The sequence below is a fragment of the Panthera tigris genome, chromosome A3, assembly GCF_018350195.1.
Source record: "Panthera tigris isolate Pti1 chromosome A3, P.tigris_Pti1_mat1.1, whole genome shotgun sequence".
Lineage (NCBI taxonomy): Eukaryota > Metazoa > Chordata > Mammalia > Carnivora > Felidae > Panthera > Panthera tigris.
In genome coordinates, this window is record NC_056662.1 from 51,760,287 (window position 1) to 51,772,381 (window position 12,095).

The window sequence follows — 12,095 nt, forward strand, 5'->3', positions numbered from 1 at the left end:
CCACATGGGCCATACAAAAACAGGCAGTGGGCCAGATGTGGCCAATGTTTCTATGTAAACTATGTTTCAGGCCTACCCAGCAAAGACTTGACTTTTGAGGTATCCCCAATTAGTTACTTACAGATCCTTTATATCTGAGAGAGAGCAAAAGTGAGTGAGAATTTTAATTTTTTTTAACATTTACTTATTTTTGAGAGAGAGAGACCGAGAATGAGCAGGGGAGGAACAGACAGAGAGGGAGTCACAGAATCCGAAGCAGGCTCCAGGCTCTGAGCTGTCAGCACAGAGCCTGATGTGGGGCTTGAACCCACGAACTGTGAGATCATGACCTGAGCTGAAGTCAGTTGCTTAACTGACTGAGCCACCCAGGCACCCCAAAAGTGAGTGAGAATTTTAAAGGGTGTATGTGAATGTGTGTGTGTGTGTGTGTGTGTGTGTGTGTGTGTGTGTGTTGTGTGTGTGTGTGTGTGTGTATTGTGTTAGGCATGTTCTTCATGTTTCATCAAAAAACAAGGTGTCTGGGTGCAACATAGTTTGAAGGATGGAATAAATAGTTAAGGATTAAGTATACAGATAAGGGTATATCTTAAATGTTTATCTATTTTTGAGAGGGAAAGAATGCACACACACTCAAGAGAGGGCAGAGAGAGAGAAAGACAGAAAATCCCAAGCAGGCTCCACACTGTCAGTGCAGAGCCCAATGTTGGGCACAAACCTATGAACCATGAGATCATGACCTAGGCCGAAATCAAGAGTCAGGACACTCAACTGACTGAGCCACCCAGGGGCCCCAAGGGTTTATCTTAGATGCGATTTTTGAAGATCAAAAATTCCAAGGAAAAAAGGGTAAATTCTTTTTAGAGGTGTGAAACTCAGAACAAGCTCTGAGCCGACTGACATAAAAGTGTGAGCTATGTTGTGCTAAGGAGTCCATTGCTCAAATTTGAAAGTCATACCAGTTGTATCCAGGTCATGAGAACTGGACGGAAAGACAATCTGTATTTGTATACACAGACTTCATATAGTCTTGGATACAAATGAACATCCACACTATATCCAAATCCTTAACACTGAGCTTCACAAGGGAAAATAATTTCCAATGGTTTCTTTGACATGTTAGAATCTAGCCAAAATTAAGGACATGCTCTAGAACTCAAGACAAAGACCCACAGGACACTTTCCACTGGTAGTAACAACTACTATTTAAATAAAATAAATTGCCATAACATAACCCTCAAATGTAGAGGGTAATAGTCTGTTGTACAAAGTATGCAATAGGGGAAGTTTCAGGTTATATTTAGTACATCAAAATAAAAGTCTATAAAGTCAGTGTTTTTCATGCTGCCTCTTACAAGTTTGAAGCCAGGGTTGTTTTCATGTCTTTCACGGTCCTCCTTAAACACTTGTATTTTGTTTCAGAGCATAGTCTTTTATTTTTAACTTTCAAGAAAAATGTTTTCTGGCAATGAGCATAGCTCTTTTAGTTTCTATCATTCTGTTAGAGTTCATAAATATGCCAAGAAAGTGAACAGGAGAGTGAGAAGGAATGTGAGCAGGTATGGGTCTTGTGCAATACTGAGGCGGTGTGAGAAATGTTTGATATTACATGTATTCAAAGTCAAACAACTGCTTGTGTGAAGAGCACCTGTTGGTCACAGTTCATGTGCCAAAACCGTGGCGTGCCTTAAAGGGGAAGAACTGTGTCTGATTCATCACTACATCTTTATTTAGCAGAGTAGGCACCTAATAAAAATTAGTTGAATAATGCATGAAAGCCATTAATCCTATACCACTATGCACAATATAATAATGCCCCTGCCTCGGGGAGCCTGGGTGGCTCAGTCAGTTGAGCGTCCGGCTTCAGCTCAGGTCACGATCTCGTGGTTCTGTGCTGACAGCTCTGTGCTGTCATCGGGCTCTGTGCTGACAGCTGGGAGCCTGGAGCCTGCTTCGGATTCTGTCTCCCTCTCTCTCTGCCCCTCCCCCACTCGTGGTCTGTCTCTCTCTCTCTAAAATAAATAAACATTAAAATATTTTTTTTTTTTAAATAACGCCTCTGCCTCTGTAGGTTGGTGGTGAGGAATTTATGAGATAGTAAATGATGCTCAATAATGGCAGTTATTTTTACTTCGTTCTAAAGAGGAACAAACTGAGGTTTAACAAGATTACGTAACTTGTCTAACAGAGTGGTGCTGAAATGGGTGTGCCTAATTTCAAAGTCCCTACCCTCCCTGATTCCTATTAACTAAGAAACCTGATTTAATGCTAAAAATAGGCTTACTATAAAATTAGAAAAACAAACAACCTGACTCTCTAAATTGATAAAAAGTCCATGGAAAAACAGACAATTGCCTACTTTTACTAGCTAAGTACCACACTCCTAAAATAAGGAATAATAGGGGCGCCTGGGTGGTTCAGACAGCTAAGCGTCTGACTTTGGCTTAGGTCATGATCTTGTAGTTCATGGGTTTGAGCCCCACGTCCGGCTCTGTGCTGGCAGCTCGGAGCCTGGAGCCTGCTTCGGATTCTGTGTCTCCATCTCTTTCTGCCCCTCCTCTGCTTGCATTCTGTCTCTCTCTCAAAAATAAACATTAATTTTTTTTTTAAATAAAATAAGGAATAATGGTCATTCTCTCTGCAGTAAAGGACAGAGAAATCACAGAAGCAGAAGTCCCTTATTATCACCTGAGAACTGTATCACCAGAATGGGTGGAAAAATATTTCCCCTTAACTCAACAGAACAAGCAATACTTCTTAATAATTATTCTTCCTCCTTGGGGCACTGGGGTGGCTCAGTTGGTTAAGCGTCCCACTCTTGATTTTGGCTCAAGTCATGATCTCATGGTCAAGATCTCACAGTGGTGAGATTGTGCCCTGCATCAAGCTCTGGACTGGGCATGGAACCTGATTAAGATTCTCTCTCTCTCCCTCTGCCCCTACCTACCCCCATCTCTCTCAAGAAAAATATATTCTTCCTCCTTTGATTTGAAGTCTAGACAAAAGGAAAATATCCAGTTGTTTTGAAGGTCATTATAAAAATAACTACCTCCTTGAGCATAAACGCAATTTTATTCATGCGTACTTTTGCTACTGTCCGAAAAATAAATAAAATATGGTTGGTCTCAAATGTTGTTTTATATATCTTAATTTTTTTTTTATAAAGGAAATTCCTTAGGACCCCAAATCTGAAATTAAAACTGTTTCCAGTAACTTTTCACTCTTGGCTCAAGAGTAGTTTGGAGTCTGCTTGTAAATGTTGATTTCAGAGGACACTTCCAAAAGCCTATCTGTTTAGCAAGAGAGAGCTCAATATTTTCACTAAACCTCATAAAATTTGTAACAATTCAAACTCTGAAGCCTTTAAATTCTGTCTTTAAATCCAATCAATTCAAAATTGATACAATTATACGTACCTAAGAGACACCTGACATAGTAAGGAATAAAATCTAATGTTAGCATCGATAATGGTCCTTTAATGCTACTATTCTCTTCAAAAGTTATTGAAAGAGTTGATAATTTTCAAGTAAATGTTTCCCTCCCAAAGTATAGCTCCTGTAGTATATATAGCTGGCTGTAAGACAAACAGACTTACAGAAGTTTAAAAAAGCGTTCCTGATAATTGTTTCCCTGTCAAATTTAAATATAGAACTTAAACTCTAAAAATGAACTTATAGAAAAAAGAGAAATAACACACAGCATGTAAATATCCCTCTCACCATCTAGTTGAAATATTCAAATACTTAAGTCATGAGTCCATAAACAAACTTAAGTACTATAGAGTAAACGTAATAAAAAGAAAAGGAAGTCTCTCTTTACTGCAGCCTCCTGTCAGCACTAAAACAGGAACACTTCATCTCAGAAACAAAATCTAAACCCTTCACAGTTAGCATATTTTAACATATGGCTTAATGTTGCAGGGACTTTTTAGAACCTAAAAATCTAAAAACAATTCTCAATAGCTGTAACAAAAACTAAAATGAGGCAAATTAAGTCTGAAAACAAAACAAAACAAAACACCCTAACCTTTTAGTTAAAATGGTCTCCAGATTTTTGATGTCCTTCCTTCCTAGGTTACATTCAATAGCTTCTGCATTCCTTTGCTCAACCATTTCAATAACAAAGAATGCTCTATGAACACCCCCCAACCCCCACTCAAAACATCACAAACTAATCTCACCACCAAAATTCAAAGAAAAACTCCTCACAGAAACATGTTCTAATAAGCCAAAGCAATCTATCTTTAAACTAAGGGGGAAAAATCAATTGTTTCCAAATATTACTTTGATGATTATATAATTTTTAAAGACAGCACAGCAGTTTTGGGGAACAGCTAAAACAACTTACAGGATTTGTGAAGAAATGGAAAAATGAGTTCTAGTTTTGCACAGTTCCAATCCAGCACAATCTGGGGATAGTGTTCAGTCTTTAATTACAGACTGAGAGGTTTCAGTGGAACCTCTTCAAAGTGTATTCCCCACTGCTGCATCCACTGAGGCAGGAATCTCGCTGCAATCACTAGGTGTCTTGACCTCCAGCCAACCATGACTTTGCACTCACCTTAGCTCTTCCTCCGGTAACCCATTTAGTCTCACACTATCGGGGCGATCTCGTCTTCTCCGGTAGAGACCTGAGTGGGACAGCTCTTTAAGCTGTAATGCAGTCATACTTCTCTCTACACATCAGTTATTGACAGTCTGAAGCATTTATGCCGAGCAGCGTGGCTGCTAGGGCTCAGAATGAACGTGTCTCTTGCCGGGACTTTAGTACACCTGACCAGAGTTGGAAACCTCCAGGCAAGCCGGGCTAAGCACAGCTTCCTGTTTCTCTGTTGGTACACACCCTCTTCAGCAAGGCCTGGCCTGCCTTATCTCTGGGCCTTGCACCTTGGGGGAGGGGATGGGGGGAGGTGTCAGGGACCTGGGTCTCACGTGTTTACTAATAAGCAAAGTTTAATTGTTATGAATAATCACACCAATTCCTTTATAAATCTTTCCAGCATCATTCTGAATTAAAATTAGGCTAAAAAGCTCCAGTAGGGTAATGACTAAAGGGTCCTGCCCTATTTTATTTGCCAGGAAATGCACGAAGACTCCACAAGCAGCTGTCAGTATAAAGAAGTGCCTGGTCATCAAGAGCTCTTTGGGATATTTTCCTTTAAAAAAAAAAAAAAAAAAGGCACAATTGTGAGGGAAACAGTGCAATTCCTCCCTTTCCCCATTCTATCTGAAATCCTTTTTAGAAAAGAAGTGTCTTTTCCCCCTAGATGTTACTCAAAAATTCATAACTGAAAGGAACGTGGTTTCTTCTATCAACCTCCATTCAGTGATTTTCTAAATCTGTTTAACTACCTATTCTAAAAATTCCCTCTCATCAAATATGCACCTCAGTGTAATCAATACTGTCTGCCTAAAGGTGTTTTGGGTGCCTATGCAGCCCTAGTAGATGCACATTTGACACCAGATAGTGACAAAGATAGAAAGGGGCTCTGTTTTAGTGTGTGTGGGGTATAGGTGAGTGTTTGCAAGAGGGGTTCGCAAATAATGGAGGACAAATAACATGGAGCAAGTCTTTACTGTTACAGTTCCAAATGATGTTAGTGCAACAGCATGCAGGATTGTAGCCTCCAGTTCTGATTCAGTTCCACTCAGTATACAGCACTGTCTCACAGATACAGTCTAGAGCCTTGGCAACTTCTTAGCCAATAGTTTGACTTTATGGTTTCAATAATTTCTCCTTGAGTGATCTGTATCAACCTCCTTCCCTTCTAGAATCCCCTCAACAAGAGCACAGAGAAATGTCTCTGAAACTTCTTTTTGCATCAAGGGTTAAAGAATTAACATATTCCCCTGAGAGTATCTATATTATAAATACAAATATTAAGGCACCCACAAGGAAGATGGGGGTCCATATCTTACTCCTTCACCCAGGACACGCAGATGTTAGCTCCCTTCAGGGCCACAATTGTCACCTTGGCTCCACCACCCCAGCGGAAAACAGACAACTTACAGCTGCCATCAAAATGTAACATACATTTTTTAATTATTTTTTTTAATGTTTATTTTTGAGAAAGAGACAGAGTGTGAGTAGGGGAGGAGCAGAGAGAGGGAGACACAGAATCCAAAGCAGGCTCTAGGCTCCAAGCTGTCAGCACAGAGCCTGACACAGGGCTTGAACTCAAGAACCACCTGATCATGACCTGAGCCAAAGTTGGACACTCAATCTACTGAGCCACCCAGGCGCCGCCAATATGTAACATACTTTTTTTTTTTTTTTTTTTTTGAAAGAGAGCACAAGCAGGGGAAGGGAAGAGAAAGAGAGGGAGAGAGAGAGAATCCTAACCAGGCTCCACACTGTCAGAGCAGAGACCAACACGGGGTTCAAACCCATGAACTGAGAGATCATGACCTGAGCTGAAACAAATGGGCAGACACTTAACTGACTGAGCCACCCAGGTGCCCGATAACACACACTTTTAAAGATTCAAGGAAGAAATTACTAATTTTGTTAACACTAGATTTAAATAGTTGTGAAACATGTAAAAGAATCAAGTGACAAATGTTATCTCTTTCAAAAAGGGTAATACTGGAGGCCTCTGGGGAACTTGGGGACAGTAGCAGAAGAAAGCCTTTCTATTACCAAATTCTGTTCAGAACTTTGGATATTCTGCCTATTCAAAAATAAATAAAAAATACATATGTCTTTACATATGTCTTTTGTACAAAGCCCTAGGATCCTACTGAGACCTAAAATACAGAAAAGGTTAAAGTTTACCATAACAAACATAAAATTAGGATTCCTAAAGTGTCTAATTCTTACAGTTTTGTCAAAACAGATGTGAAAAACAAATGAAGAGAAACCACCAATTCTGTTTCTTTTCACTCTAGGCACCACTCTAGATGCTTGATGAATACAATACAAATTAATATTATATTCACTACAAACACAGAGACCTTGACATTGTTTTTTCCTTTTTCAAGTTTTTATTTAAATTCCATTTAGTTAACATAGAGTGTAATATTACTTTCAAGAAAGCTCAACATTAAATAGGACTTGTTTCTATAGAAAGATATAAATAACAGAGTTTGATTTTTAAAAGAGCTTTAAAAAAGTAATGCAGCATGCTGACAAGGAAAAAGTGCTTGGCAACTACTAAAGGTTAACGAGACAGGAAACACCTAACTGTGTAGGACGAATCCTGTATTTGATGAGTCTAAGGTTAAAGGATGTGAACAGAAAAAAAAAAGTTCCCAAGCTATATAACAAACAAACTGAAACAGTTCTTGCTCTCTGACTTTTAAAATGGTTGTAATGAGGGGTGCCTGGGTGGCTCAGTTGGTTAACCATCGGACTTCAGCTCAGGTCATGATCTTGGAGTTCGTGAGTTAGAGCCCCACATCCAGCTCTCTGCTGTCAGCACAGAGCCTGCTTCTGATCCTTTGTCCCCTATGCCACTCTGGTGCCCCTCCCCGTGTTCATTCGTTCTCATTTTCCCTCTCCCTCTCCCCCCCCCCCATCTCCCAAAAAATAAATAAGCACTTAAAAAAAATTTATAAAATGGTTGTAATGACAAATAGGAATTTCAGTAAATGAATGCTTAAGGTCTAACGAAATTGTCACAACCAAGTAAAACTAAATTCTGGGGCTGAAGGTAAAGCTCTCTCACATAGTCTCTAGCACCCCTTCGGATGTGCTCTCAGATTTTATTGAGCTATAAGTAGAACCAGCACTACGATACACGCTGGGAACCCACACAATTTCTGAATAGGAAATTCACAAATGCCACAAAACACACCATTGACCAAGCAGCTCACGGGATAGCCAGATTATCAACTCCTCTCCTCACAACGGTGTTCCTGAACTTCATTCAGCACCAAGGGAGGGAGAGCCCACCCCTGGAACACACAACAGGGCGGTGTCAGCAAAAGTGGCCTCATGTCTTCATCTTTTTTTTGTTAACTTTTATACTTTTCCATAGAAACAGAGCTCTCAGTTGTGCCCTCTGTTGACAGCACAGAGGGAGGCCTGTGCCAGTGCATTTTCTGTGGGTCTCTATACAGGGAAATAGTTCATTCTGCACTCCAAACAATCTCTGAGGACCAATGCGGAATACTCCTCTCTCATACTCCTATACAGCATCACTCACCTGGGATTCTGCCTCTTCTCAGAGGCTTCCAGGCATCAAGTGTTCACTACCAGGCAGCACTCCAGAACTCCCAGAGCTTTCCTCAGCCCCCATGCCCAGTGGTTGTTAAGGAGCAACAGCTCACAAAAGTTGTTAAGGTGAAGCATCTTCTATCCCACTTTCAATACAGTACAGTTGGGCTGTGAACCTGATTACAACTTTTGTTCACTTGTCTCCAAACTGTTAGGTTCTCTTTGAATCCGTACTTTGACTCCTGGCATAATTAGATATCTGTTCCAGCTTAACGTCATCAGAATAGCTGATAATATCTTTTATAAATTTAAGCCCTTTATTGAGATGACTAAATACAAAGTTCTACAGAGCCTCACACAAGGTCCTGTTCTGCCAGGCTAACATCTAACCCAGTGGTTTTTCACCTTTCAGAAGGTCAGGAACCTTTTATGAACCTGACAAAAGTTAATGACTCAGAAAATGCATGTGAACACAAAGTTTTATCATCATTTCAGGGAAACGATAGATTCTTCAGAAGCCAACAGATGGACTTTACCTTGGATCTTCTGATTTGCACTGATCTTCCCCTTCTCTGGAAACCTGCAACACCACGGTGTAGGATTTTGGATCTCATTTGTTCAATAAGTTTTCACTCAGTGCTCTGCACTGGGCTAGGCACTGTTTCAGAAGAGTTCCTTTGTCTCCCCTTAACGTCTCCGAACCAATCTTTCTTCCACTTATCTTACCCTCTTCCAATCTATCCTCCAAATTTCAAAGTGCTCTTTAAATTTTTTTGTTTCTTTATTTTTGAGAGACAGAGAGAGAGAGTGAGCAGGGGAGGGACAGAGAGGAAGAAAGAGAATTCCAAGCAGGCTGGATTTCATGAACCATGAGATCACGACCTGAGCTGAAATCAAGTTAGATGCTTAACCAACTGAGCCATCCAGGTGCCCCGTCAAAGTGTTCTTTTAAAATATCATGTATTGATCCTGCTGAAAAACTCTTGACTGGCTCACTGCCATGGGGCGCCAAGTGAACCCTGCTGAGCCCATGCCCTCCCACACTTGCACTGAATTCCGGGAGGTTCCCAGGACAGGCATCACTTCCTCTCACCTCCTGGCCTTTCCACATGGAGCTTTATAAGACTAGAAGATGGACCAACTCCTAATCATCCCACTACAACTCAGTGCAAGGATCATCACTTATAAGAAGCATTTCTAGACCCTAAGCACCCACAGTTCCCTTTCTGTTGTTCCGAGTGCCTTCCCCTGGCAACTGTGCTCCTGTCCTCATAATCACACAGCCTCACAACAGGTTGCTTCTCTACCCACCTCTCCCCTTAGCATAACAGGTCTGTGAGGGTAGTAATGTATCAGATCATTTACAACTGTGTCCACAAGACCAGATACATGGTAGACGTTTGCATTATTTAAATAAGTTCTTTGATTTAGTGGTTCAACCAATTGATTTTGACAGCCTAATCACTTTACAGTGCTACTTATGAGATTTTGAAACTTTTTTTTTTTTGCATTTGACATTCAACATTACCTAAATGAGATTTTTAAAAGGCACACCTATTCTATACTTTTACAAAAATTTACTTTCTTGGTGATACTGTAAAAAGTCAAAAGCTTTTGTAGAGTTGAACAGTACCTCCCACGGTATAAACACTTCCCACTTGGGACTGGAATAAAAAAAAAAATTTAGCCTAGATTTTTACCTATACCTGACATGATCTAGTTTTTCTAAGTTGAAGTATAATTCACATACAGTCTAATACTAGGTTTGGGCGTACATATAATGACTCAACAATTCTATACATTACTCAGTGCTCATCATGATAAGTGTACTCCTATAACATAGTCCAGGTTTTAGTGTACTTGGTCTAAGTACTCCTTCAGGCACGAAAGGGTAAAGAAACCTAGTTAAACATCAAACTTCTAAAACTGATCATTAGTATTACTAAACTGTGAATCTTTCTCCTACACAGAAATAAGACAGCGACAAACCAGATTCCATGGCAGAGTTAAGTGGGCCTCATTAGCAGTAACTTTTGTACTAGCTACTAAGAGCCTGTAAACTGGCTGAGCAGTTGTACATTTCCAGGCCATTTATTTCCTTGTGTGACACATAATAAGAGAATAATTTTATGTTTCGCAACTAATTTTGAACTTAATGAAAATGAATCCTTTTTAAAATTTTATCTTATGAATAATCATTTACAGGGGAAAGCAAAGTCTCTAGTAAAGTAAGAATATCGTCCTTTCTCACTATGTCTAACACATTCATTTCCTAAATATTTATCAGCCCTGCTATCTCTCTAAATGAGACCTCTCTAGAGTGCTCTGGGCTATCAATATGCAGGAAGGACGCAGTACTGAAAACAGATCTGCTGCTTAAGAGTTCTAACTCTGACATGCCATCATAAGTAGGTTGAAGATGAAATTAACTAGAACAAAGAATATGGGAAGGCAGAATAAACTGCCTAAAAAACCAGGCCAGAGTCAAAAAAAAAAAAAAAATCACCAAAAAAACGATGCCATTCATAAGGAGATGACACCACAACAAGTCCCTCTGAATTTTTTCCTTAATCAGCTTTTCTGTAACTCAAGCTGGACACACCTGAGTGGACAGCCTGACCTGTCATCAGAGGCTTGTGAGAACTTCACTGCATCGTTCCGAGCCAGACACACACTGAAGTTTCTCTCATGACCAACAACATGAGGTCATCTGCAGTACTTTGTTAGATAATTAAAGACTGTTCTCAAAAGATGCTGTCAAAATATGGTGAATTCTATTTCCAAAGGAATTTGAAATAAAATTTCAAGTAACTTATCCCATCCACATTTTGAAAGGGCTAAGTACGGGGTAAGTTGGTGTAAGGGTACAAGAAAGAAACCAGAAATATTCCATGTTTGTCAGTCTTCTTGCTATGCTTGACATATAAGCACACAGGAAGTCATTTCACTATGAAAATCCTCAATTTTTCCATTTAGAAACACAAGAAACCAAATTAGATGATTATCACTGGTCTTTCCCCTATATTAAAAGGACTTGATTTTAAGAAAGGACCTGAGTAACATGATGTGCCAATGTCGACTAAGTTCTGACACAGCACACTTTACCCCTAATGATTGCATTAGTGAGAAATTCCATTGCTGAGTAAATTAGGAACACAAGGGTCAGGATTTATACATTAGCTCTTCAACAAGTATTTCCTGGAGTCCCACCATATGTCAGATCCTCAGTGTAGAGACAGGAACAGAGGAGAAAGATACTGAGCATCTTTGAACTTTTCTTGATTGTTCTTTCCCTGTGTACTTTCTCTTTGGGAGAAAAGAACTATTCCAAAAGTAAGATCTAATGAAAATATAAAATGCCATGAAAAGGCATACTGATCATCCCAGCCCCAAAACACATCTGCTGCAAAACCAGAGAATACTCCTCAACAGAGCCCTGAGACCATAGGGAAGGAATAAGGAAGTAGGTGTCTGCAGGAGGACTGCACTTTTCCTCCAGAGCATAAATTATTTAAAAAAAAAAATTTTTTTTAACGTTTATTTATTTTTGAGACAGAGAGAGACAAAGCATGAACGGGGGAGGGTCACGGAGAGGGAGACACAGAATCTGAAACAGGCTCCAGGCTCTGAGCTGTCAGCACAGAGCCCGACGTGGGGCTCGAACTCACAGACTGCGAGATCATAACCTGAGCCGAAGTCGGCCGCTTAACCAACTGAGCCACCCAGTTGAGCATAAATTATAATGTTGTACCTCATTTGATGCACTAAACATGTTTTTGGAAAACGGAGTGTAAGATTAAACTTTTTTAACAGAGTAATTTTTAATTCTCTAAGGAAACTTGTTTTAAAAAGAAATCCTACTGGTAATATTTCAACAAAGGGAGCTTTTCTGAAAATAAAAATTTTCACACATTCAACCTAAGACATATGTTTTAATATAA

The 12,095-nt window shown here is 39.8% G+C and overlaps 1 protein-coding gene across 3 annotated transcripts in view; it reads right to left on the reverse strand.

The window, feature by feature from the left end:
- The window catches only part of LIMS1 (LIM zinc finger domain containing 1), a 161,975-nt gene that overhangs the window by 64,721 nt on the left and 85,159 nt on the right, over positions 1-12,095 (reverse strand). The window contains exon 1 of one of the 3 annotated variants that reach the window (XM_007097755.3): positions 4,558-5,145. The exons of the other annotated variants lie outside the window; for them this stretch is intronic. Within the exon in view, the coding sequence (XP_007097817.1) occupies positions 4,558-4,664 (107 nt within the window). The 5' untranslated portion in view covers positions 4,665-5,145. Of the gene's footprint in view, positions 1-4,557; positions 5,146-12,095 lie in introns of those variants that run through there. 3 annotated transcript variants of the gene reach the window in all.